This window comes from Anarrhichthys ocellatus, unplaced genomic scaffold (assembly GCF_004355925.1).
Source record: "Anarrhichthys ocellatus isolate YVR2014 unplaced genomic scaffold, GSC_Weel_1.0 scaffold8, whole genome shotgun sequence".
NCBI lineage: Eukaryota > Metazoa > Chordata > Actinopteri > Perciformes > Anarhichadidae > Anarrhichthys > Anarrhichthys ocellatus.
The window spans coordinates 2,183,325-2,209,933 of record NW_022280038.1 but is presented as its reverse complement, the minus strand read 5'-3'; the positions used below and the strand labels follow the sequence as shown (position 1 = coordinate 2,209,933).

Here is a 26,609-nt window from a genome sequence, read left to right as displayed (position 1 = left end):
TTTCTCCGTCCACTGTCAGAACATGTGTGTGCACGGGGAAAGAATGCAATCAATGCTGCATTTGGCAGAGGAGGCTGGATGCTTTTAACAAGTTGAGATACAATTTTACTTCAAGTAACAAAGAACTTGCTGCAAAATGTCAATTGCGTCAGAATCTTCTGTTTCAGGCAGCAAGTAGATCACAAAACATGCATATGCAACACAAAAGACCTTGTCCTATTATAATGGTGAGAAGGCCAAAACACCTGCTGACGGACTACAGAAGTGCTCGTCCACGTGAAACCGATGGGGCCGGAAGCTTGCTGACGTGGTGACTGCTAGCAGAGCTAGTTGGTGAACTGCTGTACTGACGAGTTTACCATCTGGTCGGGCTAGCGCTATTTTTCGCCCTGTTGTTCTGTTTATTTCCCCCCGACATCATCATTACACAGCATTGTGTAATGCAGTCTGAAGTTGTGAGCAAACGGTCTGTTAGTGGATAAATAAGTAATTTGTTAGAGATTACCTTTTCTTATTCTTCCACAACAGAATTTATCAATGTCAAACACTTAAACATATTAATTAAAGGGAAACTTCTCCATGTGCATACAACAGACTATGGGGATAAAAGGAAGAACAATAATTCAGACGAACACTAACATGACATGCGTAGTGGGAATGTGAAGCAGTGTTTTATTTTTTATTTGGCTGCGGGGTCTGAGCACAGCAGTCAGAGCACATTTCTTCCCAGCTGAACTAAAGGGTTGTGTCAGTTTTCTAGGAAGCAATTGATTCGGTACCAGCCAAGTAGAACCGTAATTAAATTTGTATGCATTGTTGATGCTTGTTGGTCGTTGTCATTCCACGTGTTTCCGTGAGAACATGTTACCATAACGCGCTGCAGAAGTCTGGTATCATCACTTCTTTCTAACACCACAGCCCCAGATTTTCTTTTCATACAGTCTTCATCCCCAACTGATGCTGATCGCTTGAGGCAGTTTATCTATGAAGAGCTCCCACTGCAGCCACAAAAGGCTTTACACAACTTTTTTTTTTTACATAATGCAGTAGTCCTTCCCAAGACCTGTAAACAGACTTTAATGTGTAAATTTGTTGGTGGACTTCACTTTAATACAACAACAACCAAAACATTGAGCTCCGCACATTGTATGAAGAGACAATAAAATAAACTGGCTGTCAATAGCATTCACATCTTTAAAATACCTCAAAAGCTCCGCAGACATCTTTCTAAGCACCTGTCGGTCTGGCTGTTTGAAGCAAGGATTTTGGTTTAAAACTTTCTGCAAGCATAATCTCTGCCTTAAACCAAAAACCAAGGCCAAACAAACAGAAACGCTACCGTGGCGGAGCCAATGCTGAGTATGTGACCTGCTCATCATATTTGTGAATATGAATATGAATTTGAATATGTTACTGAAGGCGCTGTGGAGCTGAGCGTTAGCATGAAGCTTTGAGGTCCATTGCCGAGGAGGATAAACATATTTATTCAGCCCTTCCTCACCTTTGGCTTCAAGAAAACGCTGATCCATGTGTAGGGAAATGCAGTTTCGCTGGTGTGTGAGGCAGCATAATTGTGCCCGTCGAGGCGCCTGCCGCTCCCATACCATCAATAGATAATACAAGACAAGAGCAGATGCAGCTTCTCCAATACAATGGGCTCTGACAACATGGAATTACAGCCTCTGCTGCTGAAAAGTGGCTTTTTATTTCTGTGCTCGACTGGGAATGGCAATAAGGGTGGGACACATATTGAATAATAGCATTGATTTTCATACAAAGAGCCAAGTGTCAAAAAGGAGGCAAAGCCAGCATCTGCACTGATCTGTCACTCCCGAATCTCCTCCCAATGTATAACGAAAAAAACAAACAATGCAGAGGAAATACTGGATGTCAGATGATTAATGTATAGAGGCAAAGGCATGTGATACATCAGCCTCAGACTCTCCAAAAACCTCATAGCCTCCGAGGAGCTTATGGTGTGCAGAGCTGTGTGTTCATGCATGTGGGCCTGTGCTGAGCTCACTGAACAGCTGTGAGGCAGGCTGCAGGTGAAAGATGAGTCAAGTCCTAGGGGGAGACATCAATCATTGATGGACTGACACATCTGAGAAGAAAGACAGAAAGAGGGAGACAGAAGGGGAGCCAGGATAGAGCAGACAACAAACACACTCCTACACTGTTGAGTTCTGGCCTTGTTGAGAAGTAGGAGAGTCAATGCTGTCCGGCACAGCCAAGCCCATCCCAGCGCATATGAATTCAGTCAGTCCAGAGGGGGATGAGAGGATGTGATGCAACATATGACAGGTGCTCTGACAATAAACAGTCGTTTTCCAGGAACATGCGTCATATCCTTTATTTAAGCATCATTCTGCCAATCAATGGCTTATTAATGCCAGAACATTTTTTTGCAGATCCCTGGGTGCATTATTGTGCTTCCGGATAAAGTGACGCTTCAAATTTAGTATTGGATTATAGATTATACTGCACTATAAAAATGATTCATGGTTTGCAGCATGGTTGGTCTATGATGGCGATACTGAAGGATACAAAGAAGGAACAGGAAATGCAAAATATTTCATGTTGGTGAGTGCTTTAAGTTTAAAACTCATTCTTAAGGACATGTGTTTGGAGTTGCGTTGCTGGCCGCCTGACAAATGTTAATCCCTCTCCTTTTACCACCTGAAAAAAGAAAAAGAAAAATATTCACATCTCTTTTTAACTTCCAATTACTATTCTAGGTTCACCAGCTGGCATTAAATTGCCTGTCTAAAAGAGGAGCTATAAGAGGGGGAAAAGACTAACCTCCAGATTGGTGTGATATTCGTCTGTGGATTCGGAACTATGAGTATCTTTTCATATTACACATTGTCATTTGATTCATTTCTTACATAATGAATATTGATTAGTGCAGCTTTAAGATTGAATACAAGCAAAACGTTGTTTTACCTTACAGATTCTACAGGATGCCTCTACGTATGGATAAACCATAACATGGACTGATGTTTCAGTCAGGGGATATTTTCAATGGATGTTTTTGTTCTTGTCCCAGTTTACGTTTTACACTGAGAGGACAGATGAAAAAAAACTTTCGCATTGGTTGCCTAGTTTTTATCCATCCATAGAACAAAAGATACATATCTGGACCTGATTTATGGCTAAACATATAGTGCAGTTTGCAGATGGTATCAGTCCTCCAAAAGGCCTCAAGGCAAGAAAAAGAATGAATCAATGAATCAAAATCTGGGTCCACATAGCGTATCACGTAGAAAAAATGGACTCACTTTAGAAACCTGCTGTTCCAAAAAAAAGCACCAAAAACTTTGCCCACAAAGTTCAAACATTTGTTACTGAAAGCCACTGAAAAAAATGTTTATCACAAAAACAGTTCTCTTGTTACACGAATTTTAATCCCATTTCTTCCAAACTGACATCTACAGCATCTCTGACCTCACACATTCTGACAGCCTAATTTACTTTTTCTCCTTTTGTTGTCATGCTATGTTAGAAGTGGGCCTTAAGTTACTTGAGAATGCCTGTATTAAAGAGTAGAAGAAGAAGAAGAACCCTTCACTGCCCACGTCAGGGAGAAGTCACCATTGCTTCTCTTTAAGGAATACAATTGGTCTTTGACTGTTAAAGTGAGTCACTGCGAACAGGATGTGCTTAAGCTTCATCCCAGGCTCATCTTTTGACCCGCTCAGTACTAGATAACCTTTAACTGATGGGACTTAATTGATGCACAAAAGCATGTGTGAAACTATCACACGGGAATGTGTCGCAGTGACATATGAGTGGCAATGTGTCATGCTTTAATGACTTCTAATGGATGTTTTTTTTTGCTGATGTGAGCTGGTAAGGTTAAAGTCTTTCCTTTTCTGTCCAGTTTTAAGTTCAAGTTATCTCTTTGAAACCTTTCTTTCAGGTCTACTGAAAAGCTAAAAGTCGAAAGGATTGGAGAAATAAAAAGGACGGCAAAATTAAAACTCAAGGGAGGTAATCACCAATTTAGAATATGAAAAATGCAATTGTCTTTGAAAAGCTAGCTTTCCAAAGAGTTTTGTTTTTCTCTACTAACAGCTGAATGATAGCATCGACAGGTTGTGCAAGTTCCTCAAGACACTTGAGATCTCCTGAGACTGAAGTACAGCTGTATTCAGTCAGTTCAAGGCCCCATCTCATATGTTTAGCCACGTGGTAAATGTGGCCTCTGTGACACTTCACTTGCCTGCTACAAGTTCTTACCAGCGGTTCTCTATGAAACAATAAAGAACTGGACACTGACCAGCTCTTTTTTCAGATGAATCTGAATGTAATGAACAGTTGTCATCTGTTTGATCTTAACATAAGAAGAAGTCTTGATTAAAGGTACACCACGATTACAACAAACAAAAGAATATTTTCCAAGTTACTGCTATGGCTCAGCCACGAAGGAAGTTTTGCTTTTTATTTGTTGAAATTTTGAGATATCCACTGCAGAGCCATGTGGTGCAGCCCCAGCACAATGAGGGCGGGGATCATTTTCAACTAGAGTTGATAGGCTAAACTGCAACAGGCCTTTCCAGAAAAAAATATGTTACTGTGGACAATACACCAACCTTGCAGTCGAATCTATTTTCTTACAAAGGTAAAGAAAAAAACAAGTCCTTCATGCTGTGACGTTACATTGCTTGCCGCTGACAAACTGTGGCACTCCTCAATATGATTTTGACTCTAAGTAAAGCCCATAATCTGTATGTGCTTCTTCTATTACGGAACCTGAAAGTTTTGTCTTCTTCCCAATAAACAAACAGACCTGGAGTCACAATAAGAGGGAAGGCGTTTCCTGTAACGTAGTCAGAGAGCTCACCATTTGTTTGACATATACTGCCAGCTTTACCTTGAGCTCAATTATTTATTATGTGTTTCTTTATGCTTGAATCAATCTGTAATTAGGGATCACGTATCAGTGAAGATCATCCTGTTTGACCATTCCATTGGTTTGGTATCACATCTTTTAGACATCACTAAGATATGCTTTCTGTACTCCAAACAAACAAAACTCGCTGTGTTTCCATCGTTGTTTTCCAGCAACACGTCACCTCGGGACATTTCAGAACGATACTTCTCCCATTATGTCAGATGCTTCAATCAGAGCCTGTTAGTGGCAAAAACAAGCACTTTTAGAGGACGTGAATGACGGTGCCAGCTTGCCCCGATTACATTGCAGCCCGTGAGCAGTTGCTGTCTATAGCGCTCTCAGTCAATACCGGACCAAGTTCAGAAATTGTTGTCCCTATTAGTCAGTTAGACACAGAAACAAGGTAAAATAGGATCCAGGTTGAAAAGTACAGAAGTTACTCTTTAAGTGTGTGTGTGCTTTCCCCACCACTACAGAACCACTTAAAAAGAGAAACGGTCAATATTGCATCGATTGATCAACTCAATGTATGAGTAGTTTTGCCAGAGTGAGGCTGTTTATTGAAAAAAAAATCGAATACCCTTTGTGATATGAAGTATAAAGTCTATGAATTACAGCCATCACTTCAGTAGTTCAGGCCAACTGCAGTAAAGAAAGCCATGGTTTAAAATCTCATTACAGTTTCAAGGGCAACGATATTTCCCTGAACAATCTCCATCTCTACTGTTAAGTGCCAAAGACTCACCCTTGATGTCAAACGGTACTTTAAAGCCCATGTGAATTCAGAAAAGAGAAAGTTTTCAATAACTCCGATGGATACAGGTGGGTGGATTTCCCGCAGCCTGAGTGTCTACATCAAATAGAGGCAGCACCTGGGCTAGCTGCTCACCTCAGGCTACAAAACACTCTCCTTGTCAAGGAGCAAGAGAGAAACCCTTTACAGGTGCACGGCTTACATCCTCCAGTCCACCAAATCAAAGCTTGGCACTGCAGCCGGATAGAAAACAACAACCTAACTAAAATGTCTTCTCTCCCAGATGAACAAGATTGCTTGCTCACATGAAAGCTGCTCTCTGCTTCTAGGGAGGTGTATGGATCCTGCAAGTGTTTTTAACTGGAGCAACAAGCATGTGAAATATTTTGCTCTTTGCTGCATTCAGAGAAATTCAATACTAGGCTTTGAAAATATCTTTTTGTTAATGTTTTCTTTCAGCAATAATGCCCAACACTATAACAGATGTATCTGTATTGAACTAAGCAGGAATGCTGTTGCTCTGGAGAGGTTTGTCCTTGTTCTGAAACAATTGAAAATGACCAGCATGCTCTGCAAGGGAAAAAGTGGAACAAGAACAATGAAGTGTTTGGTGGTCTGGTTTTCACACTGATTAAAAGTGCAGCTTTCAAGGAAACTTGACTGGTCGGTGCCATTTCCAACTCCATGTAATGAGGATATCCTTCACAGACGTGAACACATTTCCAACATGTGAAAAGAAAACAGCAACATTAGCTGTAATACAGCACGCTGTTGGTCTGCCAAGAACCAGAGTACAACAACACAATTAAAGTGGAATAACAATTATTGCTAGTTAAGGAATAAATCTGAAGATTTTCATTAAATCATACCTCATTTTGATGCTCTTTTATGTATTCAGCCTGAGCCTAGTCGTTTTTGTTGTTACTCCACAACTGGATTTAAATTGCCTTCAAATGCAAGATGGATTAACAGTAAACAATATAGCATGTAATCCAGCATAACAGCACTGTATGCCCTCTGCATCGTGTCAGGATTGTATTAAATTACTGCTGCTGCATCATATTAAATGTGTTCAACTGGTGAAATAGGGGGTAACTTTCATAATGAAAAGCAACAGAAAGCGCTACATATTTGTCACTGAGGTTAGCGTTAACCAGAGCCCTATAAAGAGATTATCTAACGACCCTGGCGGTAACTACTATCATTCATTATAGCATTAAATTGCTTTTGTTGTTGCAGCAGTAACCACGGGGGTTACCAAATCAATCAGGACTAAAATCTGACAGGGACAGTTCACCCCAAAATCAAAAATACATATTTTACCTTTCAAAGAAGTAAGAAGTGAGAAGAACAATACTGTTTGTGTGTCTGATTTTACGGGGAACCGTTCCTTTAAGGATTATAACTTTAATTCTGTTGTGAATTAATTACATTTAGCAAGTTATTACTGCTTATTTGTGCTATCTAAACAGAGAACCTATCGTAAAGAGCTTATCTCAATGAGAACTTTTCACACTCAAGATGGAACATAAATAGACTCGGAGGGACCTATTGTGTAGTAATATAGTGATTGGATTGTTGCTTGTTCAATTTGTTCAGTGTCTGTGTTCACTGATCAAAGTGCTCAAGCAATTAGAAGGTAGCTGGTGTTACATCATCAGTGCTTTTTACCAATAAACCCTCAAAGGTTGATACATGCTGGGAGACTCAGTTGGGAGACTGGGAGACAGTTGGTGCAAATAAACCTGTTGGACACGTGTCGACGAGAAGTCAGCTTTCCTACAAATGGACGTTAAAGGACGCGTATTGGAATATCAAATGTATATTTAAATATATATATATATATATATATACGTATATATATATATATTGTATTTTACAATACATGAGGATCATTTGATTTATATTACCTGGTGAATGATGTAACCACATTTTAAGGTAGGCTGAAGAAAAATCAAGGGAGCTATACTTCATGCACTCAAGTAATCAAATCAAGTGCAGCATTCAAAAGAATGTTCAGATATATTTTTCCTCAAGTGTTATTCATCTTTATACGGAGTGGGAGTGTACTTCAGCCATCACAGAAGGCTTACTTTTACCTGCAAAGATGGTTGCAATATTCGCAAACATCCCTGACTCTGACTGAAGTGTTTTATTCTCTTTTTCTTTATTCAAATGGAACAAATGTAGCAAACGTGAGAGAGCGGTTGAGTGCAATGAATATGAGAGCTGCATGATATCAGACCTCCATGACGGTCTGGGTCTGCATGTGCTGAGGTTATTAACAAGTTGTCAACAAAGCCTTTTCTTGTCTGTCTGTGGACAGTCTATCTGCCAACTCTCATACATTTGACACTGGACACTCCTGAACAAACCTATCTGGAGCTGTGGATCCTAAAAATAGGCACAAGAGCTTGGTCCAGTGGGCTGTGGGGCAGTGTGTCATAGAGGAGGAAGCCCCTGTGGTAATTACTGGGCTCCCATCAGGGGTGAGAGCGACCTCGGCTATATCAAACCCCTCACTTGAGTGTGATTCTTGAGACACTCTGACCCCACTGTGGCATTCACATGCTTTTCCTACAATCCTGTGAAATGTGGGTGCAAGGAAGCAATTCACGCTCTCTGCTTTAAATGTTTCATGACAACACAGGATATTTCTTTGGAAGAGAGTCTTACACAAAAGCCTGTGATTTCTCTGGGGATTTAGTTTGAATTTGAACATGTGAACTTCAGTTGCCCCAACACGCCCTACTTGTACATCTCTGGAAAGCACTGAAAGCTTGTAGCGAACTGTCAGAGGATGAATGAGGTAATGCTGTTACACCCCAATAAAAAGAAACAGTCAAGAAAAATGGGAAAACCGAGTACTACATTGACTTGAATGAATAGTAAACACATGTCAGCCCAATGCTAAAATCCACCGTAACAAATTTTTGTCATTAAATATGACATGACGTGAAGTGTCAGCGAAGCATAAGTAATAGACAAAAATATCTTGACTTCTATTGTAATTTTAAGATGACGTTCCTTATAATCATTATAGAACAAGCCTACAAGTCTACAGCGATGCTAGCTGCTGATTGAGACTGAAGTGCTTTGAGCTAAATGATAACGTTGGCATGCTAACATGCTCAAAATAACAGTCGGGAACAGTCAGGGGATCACCAACGTTAGTTCATTCTCTGGGAACATGAACACGCCAATCCATCCAGTAGATGTTGAGACATTTTAGCCTGGACCAAAGTGACAAACCGATTCCTTGACTATCATAGCTAAAAAAACAAAAAACAGAAAGTCTGACAAACATTAGTGAGCCTGGTCCCAAGGCTTGATGTGAATCAAGGCTCTGGTCTCTGATGTGATGAGTAACAAAGCAGCCACTCTATTATCAGTGACTTTAAGTGAGTTTGTGAGCTAAACAGTGCAGTTTGAGTATTGCACACTCGTGAAAATAAACCTCCTTTTATTATATTTCAGGTATGCTGCACAAACCTGCCTATAAATTCCTGTTGTTGACCGTCTCAAACTCTTGCATTCACTGTCAATAACATAATTGGCTCATAGGTGACATCATCCTTGGCTCCATTATGTGTAGTTTTAGAAGAAAATTATACTTGATCGCAAAACAGGTCTCAGCTGGCTGAGGCCCTAACAGGCAGCACATGGCAAATTCTCTCGCTGATGTATTTTCCCTTTCAGAGAATATCTGTTTCAGATGAATCAATCATTGTGCAACATGTACCTCTTCTTGAGAAACGAATGCAGCCATACACTCATCAGTGCATCATGCTAGAAATACTGTACTTACAGGATGGACACCAGCCTCTAATGCTACGATTTACCGATAAATGTACTTTGAATAAAAGGAGATTTATTGGCAAATAGGTCTGACAAGAATCTGCTTTAGCATCTTACTTTACTGTTTTTGTGGGTGTTTGTGTGTGTGTGTGAGAGAGAGAGAGAGAGAGAGGGAGGGAGAGAGAGCACAGCAAATAGTGGACCGTCCAAAGCGATGAAGCAGATGGTTATCACAGTCTAGACAGGCAGGCCAGAGAAGAGGAAGGCGAGGAGGAGATGTTCCTTGCTGTTAAATCAACCACCCACAGGAACAACATTGTTTTTAAGCTGTTTTCAAAGACTCCACTGCACAGATTTCTGCAATGCGAAAAAACAGGCAGTCAAATTATCACGGTAGCGCATCATGATGAACCAACAGTACCAGACTAGAATATTAATACGTTGGCAGGAGAGAAAAAAAGCGCGTGTTACTGTAAGTCGCAGCGTTTGCTGCATATTAACTCGCATATTCAGGTCGTTATGTGGACAGCACTTTTTCTGCTCATAGATGAAAGAGAGACAGAGGTATATGTTAAGAAAAAAAAAGATATGAGGAAGCCTCAAATGGCCAGAAATGTGACTTATAACCCAGTGAGCTTCCCAAACACCCCCACATTGCTGTTCTCTATACCTTTGGGTAAACAAGCAGATTTTACCTCTGACAATGCCTGCAGTGTTCTTGCCCCCGAATCATCTAAAAACAATCAATAACAACTCATCTCACTTCGCTGACACAGTTTCAACCCAAGACTTAGACCAACAACCCGCAAACATTTAAATTCACACCGCGTTTGTATCGACGGGCCTCTGAATACTAAAGGCCTCCACAGCAGCATCTTAATGTAAGGGAGCATATTCTGTCAATAACACTATAATCACAGGCTGCAGGGGGGTTGACGGATATAGCACAGTACAAAACGACTTGAAGGTACAGTTATGATTCACAGACAAATACCAACTGCGATTCTTCACAATTACACAACAAAAACCCTCAATCCTTTTCTGATTACCAGCAAAAAATGAACTTGCTCCATCAAGAATCATTTCCTTTCATGTTGTAAAAACTAAATTGCCTTTAAAGGAGGAGAACTACACCACTGAACATCCAGAGGACATGCTTTGATCTTCTCTGACAGTTTATAAGAGGAACACCAATCTAGAATTTCCCACATTAATAGCAATTAATGAATTCAGGAATCATACGAGACATGAATAATCAGTTGGACACTGAAAATAGGTTTAATGCTCAGTCACACAAATTCAGTGGAGTGCTTTCGCCCTCTAGCGTCAGAATTGTGCATTTCTCTCTTAGATTATTGCGGCAGAGTTCCAAAACCCTAACTGATAATAATTCAGTGTCTGAATCTATTCAATCAAAATGTAATCAGCGGCTCAAAATAACTAATTTTGATTTGATTAAGGAATTTGGATACATCAAAAGATTTTGTTTTTAATTTAAATGTTCCCTTTTTTTTCTCCACCTCGTGCACTTCCCCATCTGTTAAAATGATTCTTTAAATAACTTGATGCAAAAACAAAAATATCTCTGTGGAGATCTGGTTCTCACTGTGTGATCTTGCCAAACTAAATAGTCAAAACAGATGACAGCTTTCCTCTTGAAATAGGTTTAGTAGCTAATTAAGTAACGCAAATTGGTTCGTGTCACATTGTTCTGCTCTGTGTGTGTGTGCTTGTATTACTCACATTGTAAGGATACGAATGTGTTCACACAGTCACATTATGGAGACTCACATTTTGGGGACAAACAGCTGGTTCTCAATACTGTTAACCATTACATTTTAGTGTTAAGGCTTATTCTATGAAAGTGCCCCTCCACTCAAAAATGTGCTTTGCGTATTGTTCATTTGGATGTTTGAGCTTCGGAATGACGTGAGAGCAGAGTTTGACAGTAGAGGACATCTGGGAAGTTTCTCTGTGCTCAACGTTTGTACTCGAGCAGGATTTTGTGACACCTCAACTGCTTTGGAGGCCACTCATGGTCCAACATGCAATTCACACAAATGTGTGGATACTTGAAGCGCCCGGTCCACATAGTACACCTTTTGCATCTGGATTTTTAAATGATTTTTGTTGTTGTTGTTGAATAAGTCTTTATTGACTATCATTCAAAGCAAAGTATTTTTTACATGTCTTAAAACATGTCTGCAGGGGGTCTTAATGGAGTCTAGCCACCATGCCAAATTAAGTCCTGTTGTCAGGGTGCAGAGATAGCGCCACCTGGTGGATTTTGTTAAAGCCATACAAAATATGTGTTTTACAGTAAAAAAAAAAAAGACTCCTAGTTTTGTGTTATTTAAAATAAAATAAAAAATGATGCAATAATAGAATTGTCGGATGGATTACCTAAAAAGTGGGCGTGTTTAAATCGGCCACTGGCGGAGGCATCGGGAGGCTATAATAGTCCATATCAAAGGTTGTAAAGCTTGTTAAAAACACAAGTGTTCCCCGACAAAGACCACGTAGAGGGGACGTTTAATGACTGCTGGTGAAATCCACTTAGGGAGCCACATTCCGCCTTTACTTGTGGCGTTGAGGAGGAGCTCAGTTGTTTATTCATTCACGTCAGCCCCTCTCGCCTTCCCTTCCCTCCTTCCTGCTACACACACAACGGGGACCCACCAACTGTTTTTCCACATATTGAAATTAACCACAATCACGCCGCCACCATAAACCGATTTTGGAATCAGGTGAGTTGCGATTTTGATGTTTCTCGTCCCTTTTTTTTTTTTTTTTTTTTGTTCTTGACGATGATAGAGGGAAACGTATGCGCCGCCGGAGCGTTGACTTGTCCGGCCCGGCGAGGCGGAGGAGTGCTTCAACCGTAACTTATTAAATTCCCCCTGACCAGGCTAGAAAATGTATGCGAGTAATGTCTGGCGATTTTACTGCCCGGGCGTTTCGATCTGGTGTCTCTCGTACCGGGGTTTGTTATGTTGTAACGCTGTACCAGAAACAAATTGGTCGATGTAGGTCAGCAACTACAGTCAAAATGTCGTCTTTTCTTTTTTTACTTCCACATTCTCTCTCATGCCACAAACAGATGGCGTCGAGATGTGTGTGTTGGGGGGAGAGAATGGGGGAAGAGACGCATAAAGGGAGTAAGGGGGCTACACCAGGCCACGTTAGCCCGGGTCTGCCCATCACTAATCCCGGCTGCCCTGCACACACAGTAGAACTAACCCACCTCCTCATGCCAGGACGCGGGCAGGCCGAGATGTCTTGCGTAGGCCTGTCTTGAAACAAAAGTTTTCGCTGTTAAGTTGTCGGGCCTTTTCTTTTAAAAGATACCGCGCGAGTTTCGGTTGGAATAATGGTTTATTTCGCGCAGGAGAAAAGTGAACACAACCCCAATGTGAAGCTAAAGGTGCTTATAGCGTTCAGTCCGAGAACCACATTTTGGTCACAGCCCAGTGCAGAGGGTAGGGAGGGGGGGAGGGGGTGTTTGACACCTCAAAGAACCGGAAAGATTCACTGCAGTAGATAACCTGTAGCCCGGCCTGCGTGCTCCTGTGAGGGAGACAGGCCACCGCCAGTGACTCCTCACTGGGCTGTCAGAGATCATCGATAGGCCACAGGTATCCTAATGAGGGCACTGCATCTCACACTGGCTGTCAAGGGACGTGAAGGTGCTATGGCTGTCTGGGTCTGCATATATATATATATATATATATATATATATATATATATATATATATACTGCTTCGGTGACATTCTGTGTATTTAAGTGCAAGGCCAGAATGGGTGATAGCACTGTTGACCTCCCCTCGCATACCTGCCACCATGCAGTGTCTGATGGTGCACTGGCTGCATGCAGCAAGGCAGCTGCATACTGTGCATACCGGTTGGCAGACGGGGGGGCTATAGATGTGCTTCGATGCAGTTCGGTGTCAGTGCATTTCAGTGGCTGGCAGTAATTAAAAAGACGTCCTCCCCTTGTGGCTCGTGGGTCATCTGATTGATGGTCATTTAGATGGAAATATTCAAGTGACTCAGCATGGTTCGACCGAGGTAATCGCCGCCATGCAGATCTTAATTCCCGCTGCAGATCTCACCGATTGCAGTTTTTTAAAAGTTGACCCATTTCTGATGTGGGTGTGAGCAGACTTGCATCCTGAAATGACACCTTGGCTAAACTGATTTAATCACCTCAGTGCTCGAGGGAGTGAAGGGTGTCAACCATCTCTGTCCAACTCACCCATTCTCTAGTGTTACAGTAACCTTTTGTCAGGAGATCGTATTTCATTGCAGCTCTACGATTGAGCATCCCCCAGTGCTTCTTGAGCATGAGTGTTGGTCAAGTGGCGCTGGCCTGGTGTGTTCTCTATGTAGACCCCACCTCCACCTCTGTCTTCCAAAGAGTGCATTTATTTACTTTTACCCTGGATTTGTCAAGCAGCTCCAGTGACTGACCACGTTATGGAGTTCTCTGCCTCCTTGAATGCCCGCTTTGAGCCTCTCTGACTTTCACTGTTTGACGATAACCTCTCCAGTCTGTTTTTGCTCAAAGGCATCTTGCCAAATATTAATTTGCAAACTTGCTGTCTCTCCGCTGGCTGCTATATTTGTTGTCTTCGGTGTTAACCTTGTGTTAATGTGTCTAATCGGCTCTGCACATAGAAGATCTTGTGATTCTCATGTATTGTGCTCGGTGATGAATGATGCCGGCATTTGGACCAGACTTACTTCATTTGTGGTGTTCAATGTTCGATCGATGATTATAATAGTATTTTTTGACATTTCGTACGGTGATCCAATAACTTGAGTAAATAATAGTCCACCGGAAAAAAAAATGCCAAGCTCAACAAAAAAGCACTGTCGAGTTCTCCACAATTCAGGCTTGTGCTTCGGTTTTGAATTAATACCTCCCAAGTTTAACAGTACGCTTTTTTTTTTTTTTATTGCTCGGCCAGCTTGAGTTGTGCGGTGATGAATGAATTTCCCCAAGTTTAAATCGATAATGTGTTATTACACTGCTGCTGCAAGCTGCTACTACACAGTCTGTATGCTACCCGGGGGATCATAAGCCACTCGTCCGTGGATCATCAGCGGCAGGTTGGCTGAGTTGAAAGAGGTCCAGCAGAGCCAAACAGAAAGCCCATCAGGACATCCACAATATGCATTAAAAAAACCCGAACCAATCATCTTAACTGACAATTAGACACACAAATGAAGAAAAGCGAAAATTCGCTGTTCTCTCTCTTTTTTTTTTCCCCCTCTCCCTCCTTTCTTTGTCAGGATGTGGGGATAACGCTGTGGTAAAAGGTTTAGAATAGCTGATGATTGTGTCAGCACATTGCAGCGCTCGGCAGTGCTGCAGGCACGGTTTTTTAAAAAAAGAGGCCGATGTTTCTCGAAGCACAAAGGCCTAATGTGTAGGGCCTGTTTGTTACAGCCGCGCTGAACGACCTCCAGAGTGTGAGGCCACTTTGTTTGTTTGCACTGTATGAGTGTAATGTGTATTGTGTAGTCCTATTGGAAAGCCACAATACTTCAGGTCCTTCTGGGAAAACGATGCCCGCAACATTTAACTGTTCATAAATTACATTAAAATGTTGCTTTTGTGTCGTTAAGTTGGCTAACTGCTTACTCTGTATGGCGTCATTAATAATAAATGCAGCTTGCTATTTTCTCGTTGCATAACAGATGAGGGTTGGCTGAAGCTTCGGCATGTTTGAATGTTCGCTAATAACATAACTGTCAGTGCACATAATGTTAGAACATGTGAATTAATATAATTGTGATTCAAAGCAAAAACAATCTTGTCCGCTGTTGTCACTTTTGAGAGAAGCACGTGTTGGTTTTAGAGACAATGGGCAAAATAGGACCTAGAACTGATCTAGACTCCTCTGTGTCACCTGTCTAATACCTGTAGCTAATGTCAGGGATACTGTGTTTTCGGCATTCCAGTGGTCGGTCCACCACTTTGGTTCTGACGGAAATATCTCACAACTATCGATTGCTGTGATATTTGACATTCACTGTCCTCAGTGGATGAACCCTAATCTCTTTGGTGATACTCTGATTCTCTCTCCAGGGCCAACAGCGGGTTAAAGTTTTCACTCATTCTGTGAAATATCTCAACATCTATGGGATGGATTGGCATAACAGTTGGTGCAGATATTCATGGTCCTCGGAGGATGAATCCTACCGGCTTAAGTCACTTTTCCTCAAGTATTGGATGGATTGCCATGAACTTTGGTGCTTTTATTCATAAACTGTAATAACTTTGGTGATCCCTTAAGTTTACATCAAGCGCCATCATCATGCCAAATACTTCAAATACCAAATACCTGCTAAACTAATGTAATTCCCATCAGCCTCAGCTGTACTTTGCAAATATTGGCATGCTAATGGCTAGACAAAGATGTTGAGCAGTTGTAATCATGTTAGAATATAGCTCAGAGCACCGTACTCTCTGAGCTGCTAGCATGGCTAGCATGGCGATGTCTCGTAGTCCTGAAATTTAAAAGCTTCAAATGAAGTTGTGTTCATTTTCTGTTAGAATCCAGGCGACTGGCAAATAGCTGTATCTGTTCGCTGCTGATAAATAAGTGAGGAATTGAATACCACTATAAATTCACTGTTTTTGTCCTGCTCCATGGAGTGGATGCAGAAGGAGTTTCTAATACACGACTGCAGTATGTACTGCTTATTAGGTGCGAGTCATGTCTGTCAGCTCGGGTCTCGCTGCTGGTCTGGCTAAATGCTGTCCTTGCCAGCTTTTACTGTGTGAAGTTGTTACTAGTTGTCTGGTGAGTCGGTTTGTTATTCAGTCCTCCTAAATCCTGCCAAATTCTCTGTGTGAAAAAGATTATCTGCTGAACTTATTTTGCTGAAGTTCAACATAACGTGATATCGTACAAGCTGTTTGATTTCTTCATCGCTCAAATTATTTGTAGTTCAAAATTGGACTATCCTGTAGTTTGCTCCTCATCGTTTGATCTTTTTTCTCTTTCAATCTGATGCATCCTGTTTGTTGTCCTCTGAGCATATCATCTGTGCTGACAATAATGGTATTGTGTGTAGTAAGCTAACAGTTCAGTCACAAAGGTATAACTTGGGCTGTTTTCATTGTCGATTAATCCGTCGATTATTATCTCAATTAATCAATTAGTTCTTTGGTCTATAAAAAGTCAGAAAATGGTGAAAACGTATTTCTAATGTCTTGTTTTATCCACAACTTAAAGTTATTCAGTTTTCTGTCATAAAGGAGCAAAGAAACCAGAAAACATTCCCATCAAGGAAGCTGGAATCAGTGTTTTTACTCAAATCGATTAATTATTCATTAAAATATAAAAGTTGACAACTAATCGATAAATGGATGAATCTCTTTAGCTCTATAGGTTAGCACACTCAGTGTCAGCCTTCAGCCTTTATGTCTCTGCAAGCCTCTGTTCACTTGGCTAACTGCCACTGTCCTGCATAGTGCAGGGCAGTGGCCTAGTTCATGCCCTCTTGAATGTAATTTTAGCTGTGTGTGTGTGTGTCTGAGCGCATGCATTGTGTGTATCCGTGCACGTGGGACGCCTCTCTGTTTTGTCCCCTTCTCTTATCGTCTCCGTTTCCCGTCCTCTCGTTCCCTCTCCGTCCTCTCACACGGTTTCTGTCTCCGTCAGTGATGAGGCTTTTGTCATGACACTGTCGGCGTGCAGAACTCGGGTCGGCGATGCTCGGGATAGTTACCCCGGTAGTTGCACCTCTTGTGTGGACGGATGAAGTTACTCTCGAGGGAGTCCGAGACAGTACAGCCATCTTACACTGTTGGTTTGATTGACGCCTTCTGTTGCTCTGATAGCGGGTTTACACTGAGGCTGTGAATGGGGGGGGGGGGGGGGTAGCCGTACTGAAGAATTACACGATGAAGTCGCTAGTTACATGTCTGTTGCAGATTAAAATGAATATGGAGCCTTCAGGAATATTCAGGTGGTAAAACTCGAAGAATTAATTACCAGTTTGCACCAGTAACGGTGTGACCATTACATAATCCTCCAGAGAGCGCTGACAAGTTTATTTTTACACTGTAAAATGTCTCATTCAGTGTGTATCTTGGTGACAACTTGAGGAGAAAAAAAACCTAAGGTATCTATATCGGGTTGTTTTAAATATGTCATGTGTTTATGTTTCTGTCGTAAGTGGTTATGTCCTCGCAACTTGCATACAAGATGCTGAGAATCAGCCGTGCATGTGAGGAAGGAGCTTCCAGCGCAAGAATGCGATGCAGATGAATTCACATTGAACAGACGTTTAATCCAAAAGATGTCGCGAGGTGTAGAATTGTTTAAAATCCAGGCTGATGTTAGATAGATTAAATCTCACTCAACAAACATTCAATGGGTGTAGTGCAAAATGTCCATTTTAAGCTGCCAGTATGCTTCATCTTGTCGGATTGGTCGAACAGCTTCGGAAACCGGATTAAGAGGGATTTTGTCCGACCGTATCTGTCATTTTTTGAATCCGACTTTCAAATCTACATCACGATGTGTGATTGGCCAGCTGTCCGTGAGGGAGAAAAGGAGCCACGGTTTGAACTTGAACCATGTGAACAACCGACTGTCGCGCTATAAATATCTTCCCCTCTATATGTTCCCCTGTATGCAAGCATATATAGGAGAAAAAAAGACATGACTGCATAAGGTTACAAAGGCAAATGTTGAACAGGGAAAATGTTAATCTCCATTTCAACAAATATCTGCCCTGCTGAAGAGCCCTTGAGCAAGACGCTGAATCTCCATCTCGTCTCTGGGGGTGCTGTTGTGTAGCTGATCTCCAAAGAACAAGTGAAATGAGAATTTCCCCTCCAGGGATCCATATTATACCAGAACATTAATGCTGTTACGGGATCCTGATCATCATACTATACCCACATGTGCATTAAAACTCAATCTGTAAGAGTGGTGGGGATGTACTGGAAGTTAAGAAGGAAGGGATGAAAAAGGGAGGAGAGAGAGAGAGAGAGAGAGAGGTGATGCAGTTTATTGAGACTTTAAATCGTGCCTTTTCTCAGTGAATTAGCTTGAGAGCTTTGTGCCTTGATATTTTATTTCGCTATCGTTAGTGAATTTTTAACATAAGTATGAAACATGGTGGGAATAAAATGAAATCTGGGACTGACATTTAAATGCTGCTAGGTTGGTTTGGATCGATGTCCTCGTGAACACCAAACCAACCCAGACTCAACTCTCCGATGATTCATATCTACATGAAAAAGAAAAATTACAAATCCAACAGTGTTTGAATGCGTATAGCTCATAAGTCATGTCGCCGTTTTTCACTCACATTTAAGGAGAGCAAAGATGACACGGCGAACACATCATGTGTTTGGGACTTTATTCCCAAAGGACAGCTCTTCATAAATATGTTACGCTGTGTACTTGCCTCAAGCGCTGCAAACAGGCTACCTTAAATCTGTCATTCACACCTGCTGTAAGCTTTAATGGCATATTCATAGACTGCAGTTTAATGTTGATGTAAGATTAAAAAAAACCTCTTAAATTCAAGGCCTAAACCTATCAGCATTTAATTGTTTTCCTTATTAACAACAAATAGAAAATAAGAAGTAGGGTGGCACAAGGAAGGGAGCACTTCCAACTCTCTGCCCTTATACTTAAGACTTCATTGTTTTTCTTTAATCCAGGGGAATCTCAAGAAACGAGTGAGAGGCTTATGTGTCACTGAACTGCAGTGGCCGGTGGTGCTGGACCCTCGACCGTTTGAAATGGCTTCGTCTGTGCTGCGGTCGAGGAGGAGGTGTCCTCCCTTCACAGTGCTGATTGTCAAGCAAATAAATAATAATTAGTAATCGAGTTTCTCCAGAACTTTTAATCTTGTGTTTAGAGATGTGCTCATATACGTTTCTTAGAACTAAGTCATTCAGCTTTGGACAAAACAACCAATCTTAGTCGACTAAGTCCAAAACCAGCGATTAGTAGAGCAGCAGCCGACACAAAACCTTTGAGTGACCCGTCGAGCCCTGCATGGAAGCATTTGTTATCGTCTTCTACTAATTTATTCAGGTTTTCCCTTTTAATGCGTCTCTTGTATGAACTTTATTATCAGGGTTCACTTATTTATGAATTTTCATTTCAACCCAGTATAATGTGAGTGCAGAGCTTTGAATTCTCTCATGCCCCGCAACTGTTAATGGTGGTGAGCACTCGAGTCCAATGTTTAATTGCAAGTATTTACTATTACTATAAATAGTACATGAGTACACTGTAGCTACATCTCTGTGGCAGCCACTTCTATTAACCTTCTTTATTATGACGATAAACGATGCTATACCTTCTGAAGCAGACGACGCTTCACACATGTTTTCATGTTATTTGTGTGTGTGACCTTTTAACATGTAACCACAAGGGCAAAAACAAGTTCAAACCTTGTTCCTTTAATTGGACAAAATGTCAGATTACAGTAAAGTGCATCGTGGCTAATTTACCTTTGTTGGGTAAAAGTAGTTTTAAATGTGCAAAAATATGAAAAACTTTTGTAGTAAATGGCAAAATGGTTTCAGTATTATTATAAAAATTAAAAAAAAACAAGCACTCCCGTTCATCCTTGTAAGTCAAAGTTTGAGAAACGTTGAGGTGTACCGAGCCTGGACCCCTTGGAGCCCCGCCCATTTTCATACTTAGCGCAAACCTGAACCATCACTGTAGAAACCTGCTTGCTAGCTTTAGCTTTACCGGGCCTACAGTGTATTTGTGCCAGCGGCGACTCGCCTGCTCGTTGCTCTTCATGGGATGACTCGGCGCAACGGCCGTAGATTTAGCTGGAGACATATCGGTGCTGTTACAGCATCATAACGGTTACGTTGTTTCTTGTGCTCTAGCATCCAAACGAATGTATTTCAAACACATTTCTGCTGATCGCAATGACAACAAAAACTTTGTCCGACACTATTTCCGAGGATGTCGTTATCTCCGATCTCCATCGCAAATACACATCCATGAATTAGTTTAAATTTCAAAGAACCATCGATCAAAGCTGCAGAACTTACCTGACAATCATCAGGTTTTTAAGTTTTCTGTAGTACCAACATAACCCAGTGATGGTTGTCTGTTCATACATGAGTACTTATGCAAACATGAACTGCTAATAGCTAATAATGGAAAAAATCCAAACAAATATAGACAAAAAAGACTTACTTTGTAGCCCACAATGCACTGCACTGAATCCATAGCGACTTACAAGAGGTGATGGAGGTGTTGGGAGGACACAGTAGTCTTGATTTATGTATCACGATATGCTTGTTGTCCTTCAGTATTTAGCATTTCAGCAGTTGAGGAGAATAAAATGTTTCCTTTTAGGAAGGACCACATCACGATACACCTGAGCTGTTTTCACCCAACAATGATTAACATGGGTGATTACATCTGATGCTGGTTCATTGTAATGTTACTGGTCGGGTGTTTGTGTTACATAGAGAGGACTTGTACCAACCAACACAACCATTCTTCTTCTTCTTCTTCTTTAGCTGCAGCCATGTTTGTGAAACCACGAAAGAGGGTGAAATGGGTTTTGTGCTCTCTTTCTCCCTCGCTCACTCCCTCATTTTTCTTTCTGCTCGCTCTTTCTGTTTTTCTCTCTTCAGCTCTCTTCCCCTCCCCCTCCCTCTCTGTTCGTCTATCCTCCTCTCTCCCTCTTTCATTCTCCCTCCCTCCTTCCTTCTCTCTCTCTCTCTCCGTCTCATTTTATTCCTCTCTTGCTCTCGGTTTCCATCACGCTTTACCCCTCCCTCCTCTCTCTCTCTTTGCCTCTCTCTCTCTCTCTCTCTCTCTTCCTCTCTCACGTTGCACACTGCCCCTCCCTCCCTCTCTCTGCCTTGCTCTCACGTTGCTCCCTGCCCCATCTCTCTCTCTCTCTCTCTCTCTCTCTCTCTCTCTCTCTCTCTCTCTCTCTCTCTCCCTTGCTCGCTCTCCCTCTATCTCCTTTTTCAATCTTTTCTGCCTCTCTCTTTCTCTTGCTTTGCTCTCCCTCTACATCCTCCCCTCCCCCACTGCTGCCTCTCATTTTCTCTCTCTCCTTTCCTCTCTCACTCCACCATTTCACTCACTCACTCACTCACTCACTTGCTAACTCACTCCCCCTCCCCTCCCTGTTCTCTTTATCTCCTCCCCTCCCTCCCCCTTCAATCCCTCTTTCATTCCATGCAATCATCTGTTCTCTCTCTCTGCTTCCTCTATTACGCCCCCATTTTGTCCTCTGCCGTTTCCCTTTCTCTCTCCTTCCTCCATGTTCTCTCTATCCTGTTGTTTACCACACTCCCCCCCCCCACGACATATATGTCGCAAACTTTATTAAAAAAATGTTTTCTATCACAGAAAAAACAAACACGTCAGGGGTAGAAACCGTTACGATTCTACAATAAAAGCTGTATTTTGACTAAAACCTTCTCTCCCCATCACAAAATATTAGTTTCTTATTTAACCCGTCCATCTGTGATGCTATTTACTCTCCTCTGTTATTCGTGTTAACTCAAATACAACCGTAACAATCGGGCCCCAACACAGCGGTTGCTTCTGTTTGTCTCTGTTCAACAAGTGGTTAACTTGCCGGCCTACAAAACAACCACAAATGACCGTAATGGTCTAGACTCGACTAGACGGAGCAGGTGACTGCCTCGCCTCTCAGGTGAACAGAGGCGATGGCCTCGTAAACCAGAGCTGGAAGTTTGCTGAGGTTTTACTGCAGGTACAAAAGTGTTGCTGCTAGAGCTGCGTTTGAAGTTCCTTCAATACAGTAGAGCGCTGTAGGGATGACGTATATTTGTAGGCCAACCCTGGAGATCAGCATCGGACTGGTTCCCTCGACAAAACGCCAACGGGAAACACAAGTTTACGATACTTGCACGTTTTGTTCGGCAAGATGATCTTCACAAGTCAACACCACTTTTATCTTTGTTTAAAGTGCGAATGCAATCGGCATAAGTAAGTCACTGTGATGACGTTTAGTAGTCTCATTTAGCCACTTGTTAGCAACCGCCTTTTTAACGACACGATAACAGCTTTTAACATTTACGAGTGGTGTATTAACTGACGTATTTTGTATCGTAGGACACAACTTTGAAATATCTCAAACCTGAGTAAACCCCAGACCTTATTTCAGCCATCTAACTAGACGAGGGAACTGCAAGTGCTAAAATGCTAACTCCTCTCCAGGTTGTAGGACTCATTCCTGCAGCGCTCTGTGGAGTTGCAAGAGGAGAGGAGTTATTTAAAGTCCCATTCATGTTTCCCAAAGACAACGTTACATGTTATGTAGTTCTTTGATAAAACGTTACAGGCCTGAGTACATAAAAACATGGGGCAAGAAGTTAACTACAATCCCCAAGGTGCATTTTGGCGAGAAACACCCACATGTCAGAGCTTAAGGTTATTCTTTACAATCTACTGTTTCAATCAGTTCTCTTTTTATTTCAGTGTATTTATTTTCTACGTCACTCACAACATCGAGCGGGTGACTGTATTCAATACATTTCAGTCGGTACCAAAATAGATTGAGCACAGTTTCTGCCCTTGCTGTTGGAGTGGTACTGTTTACTCATTGTTACAAAAGTCCACAGTGAAGTCTTCTAATACCTTGTTCTGTTCAACCAAACATTTGAAAAGCCGAACAAATTCACAGTATAATGATGCAAAGCAGAGAAAAGCAGCAAATCCTCACATTTATGAAGCTGGAACCAGTGAATTTTCGCCATTTTGCTCGATAAATAAACGATTGATTGTTTTTTTTTTAAGGCAAGATGCCTTATGACTGAATCAGACGTTCCAGACATAATGTGGAGCGAACATGGATCCTGCAAAGACTGCGATGGCCAAACTGTCTTCGGCCAGCTCTGTCTGGACCATGTCTGGTTGTGTCCCACCTCAGTGCCTTTTTTAATCCAGATAAATCCAGAAGGAGTCTGGGTACAGCCGAGACAGACAGCAGTTTACAGCTGTCATCAGAATGCATCTCGAGCAGCTACGTTCGGTCAGGTTTCACTTCCCTCGCCCATTTGATTTTATCCGTGGGAAGCTGTGACTGCTGCGAAACAGAAGCAAAATGAACTTCACTATGGAGCTACAAAATAGAAGCAAAACTATAAATCCTTTAAGATATGATTGGGAGTTTGAAGCTGAACAATGGAACAGACCAATTAACAAAAGCATTATGTGTTTAATTTCCAGGATTTCCTCACTTTTGCTTTATCACATTTTAAATTAAGCAAAACTTTTTATTTTACAGACTAAATGCAGGGAAAACAGCTTTGTGCTCGTCTGGGTTGTGATTGACAGGAGATGGGTTGGTGCTAGCAGCATCACCCCAGAGAAAGTTAAATATTTGTGTCAAGTTTTATTTTGAGATTATAGAAAACACTACTAGTGTAGTCCACCTTAACAAAGCACATAGAATCAGAAAAAAACGGGTTATTATTATAGTTATTAGAATCATAATGCTGATTATATTCTCCAGTAATCAAATACACATTTAGTTTATTAATGTTATGGAATTCTTTGGAATCATTTATCCAAGAATTGACCAATTGATTAATCAACGGATGGTTTTATCTCTAATTGTAATTAAGCAAACCTAATTGATGTTTTTTTTTTTTTTTACATTTAAAGCAGTAATCATATATATGAGACTCTTTACTTCTTACTCCTCCTAAATGAAATGTAAATGAATGCTTTCTAGACTACAAGTTTCTCTCCTCTCTTTCAGATTTCGATTCAATCCTTCCAATCAGATCCGTGCTTTCTCAAAGTGATCAGTCGTGTCTATTCATTTGTTGGACATTCGGCGGTTCTTCTGTAACTCCCAGTGACGAAGCGTTTCACTGTATCTCCCATGAGAGCCATGTAAAATCATACCTCGAGAAGGAGCAATGCTAAAAAAGACATTAGCTGTCTAGCGCATTTTAAACACAGCTGTTTCTTCACATGGCAATTAAAAACCGAGAGCTCAGACTGTGTTGACTGTAGTTGTGATGTGGGAGGATGCACGATTGTCACAAATGAATGTTGTCGAGGGAACACACCTTCAACATACACTGCAAAATGCATACAAGACCTCTTAAATGTAGGCTTTGTGTACGTAACATACTGTTACTCATTTCTGTGGAGGAAGTGCTGGTCGGGCTCCTGATTCCCGTTTTCTCATTTGCCTCCATAGTTTGCCCTCTTGCGTTCTGTCTCGGTTTCGTGATTCAGGATGTGCATGAGCTTTGACATGACCCTCTCGGGCCACCGTTGGCACCGTCTCACAGCTTCGCGGCTGTCTCATCTCTCCACGCTCCCCTAATTTTCACGGGAGATGCCGTGAAAAAAAGATGAAAGTTCTTCTTCACACTCTAACTTTGGACAGGTTGGTGTCAATCAATGGCCCAATTTGTGTGTGTGTGTGTGTGTGTGTGTGTGTGTGTGTGTGTGTGTGTGTATGTGTATGTGTGTGTGTGTGTGATTGATTCGTAGAGAGAGGGATACATTGGCCTGTTTGCTCCATCATTAAAAGAAGTACCTTTTTATTCTCTCCCTTTCACTCTCATTTTATCCTTTTCTTTCCCTCCATCTATCTTCCATTTCTTATTCTTTTACCGCATTCTGCTCCTTCCCATCCCCCTCTGTCTCTTTCTCTCTCTCTCTCTCTCTCTCTCTCTCTCTCTCTTTCTGTCTCTCCCCTCCAGCCCTCCCCGCTCTTTTCCTTCAGTATTCTCTCCTTCCACTCCCTCTTCCTCTCTTTCACATCCTCTCTCTCTCTCTCTCTCTCTCTCTCCTCAATTCGCTCATCTCCTTGTCAGTCACCTTCCCTCTCTTTTCTCTCTGTCTCTCTCGTCTTCCCCTCTCCCTACATCATATACTTGCATCCAAGTCTGCACAAAACAATCTTCCAACACTTTTTTCGTACTCGTAAACCTTACTTTATAAATGAGAGAGTGATAGATATAAAGGTGCAGATACAGAAAGAGAGAGAGAGAGAGAGAGAGATAGAGTGATGCATGGAGGATACACAGAAAAGGACTCTGCAATAGATGGAGCTACAGGAATAAGCAGATAAAGAAAGGGAGACAGACAGGGATAGGCAGAAACAAAGACAGAGAATGACAGACGGAGATGGAAGAAAGCAGGGAGAGTGAGGCAGGAGGCAGCCTGGTGGATCCATAATTTCAGACTATGATGTTGATTTTATTTTGTCGGTGTGTGTGTGTGTCTTGTGACTTTGAGGTGACTTAGCCCATTTATCATCAGACTATCGAGGAGCCAGTGATATGAGCAGTGCATTTTTGTTTGTTTGTTTGTTTGTTTGTTTGTTTTTAAATCAACCTCACGCTGATTTGTTGGGAGAACGTTTGTTTGTGTCTGGTCTGCGTTTGTGATGGTGTGACCAGAGTCACTACCAAAACTGTGTTGGGAGAAGAAGAAGAAGAGGGGTGGAGGCGGGCGATATTAGCCCCGCCTCCCCTCGTCCCTCACGTATAAAAAGGAAGGGAACGTAGCCTGTTCTCACTCAACACACTCGCACTGAAGAATGAGATCCTTAAAGCACCTGAAACCTCACAGCAAGAGGAGCGTGGTGAGTTCATTGGCTCTCCCTCGTAGCATGTTAAGTGGTGGTTTACTGAGGCAACATGGCTTGATCCCACTCGCAGCTGAAAGACAGGTAGAGAGCTGCCTTCAGGGGTGCTTTTTGGTTCTTGGTAGGTTTTCTTTGTTTTTAAAGTTGCCATTTGCAGATTTCTTAGTCTCTCACTAATTAAGACTTGTGTCTGGCGTTAACTCCGTTCGCCCTCTTTTGAGCTCTTTTCAACTCTTCTTCCTTCCTCTTTTTCTCTCGCTCGCTCTGTTTTTACTTCACAATTTTATTTATCTTTCATTCTGTCCGGCTTTCATTTTGTCATTTTCTTTCTCCTTCTGTCTCCTGGTTGCTCACTGCATCTCCCTCCCTCTCTCTGCCTCCCTCCCTCCCTCCCTCGCTCTGTCTCCACATATCTTTCTTTCTCTTTCTTCCTCTTGCTCTATTTTGACTGCTGCCTTACACTCACTCTTTCACTCAGCTCTCCCCCCTCCCACTCCAGTCTCTCTCTCTCTCTCTCTCTCTCTCTCTCTCTCTCTCTCTCTCTCT

General features: G+C 41.8%; 1 protein-coding gene across 2 annotated transcripts in view; it reads left to right on the top strand.

Annotated features, from left to right (window-relative positions):
- Positions 1-11,929: 11,929 nt before the first annotated feature.
- Positions 11,930-26,609, top strand: part of znf710b (zinc finger protein 710b) — a 22,833-nt gene continuing 8,153 nt past the window's right edge. Inside the window, exon 1 of one of the 2 annotated variants that reach the window (XM_031848589.1) lies at positions 11,930-12,196. Coding sequence is in view for 1 of the 2 variants with exons in the window: in XM_031848588.1 (XP_031704448.1) it covers positions 26,016-26,060 (45 nt within the window). In the remaining variant the exon portion in view is untranslated. Of the gene's footprint in view, positions 12,197-25,306; positions 26,061-26,609 lie in introns of those variants that run through there. The other variant, XM_031848588.1, reaches the window with a different exon arrangement.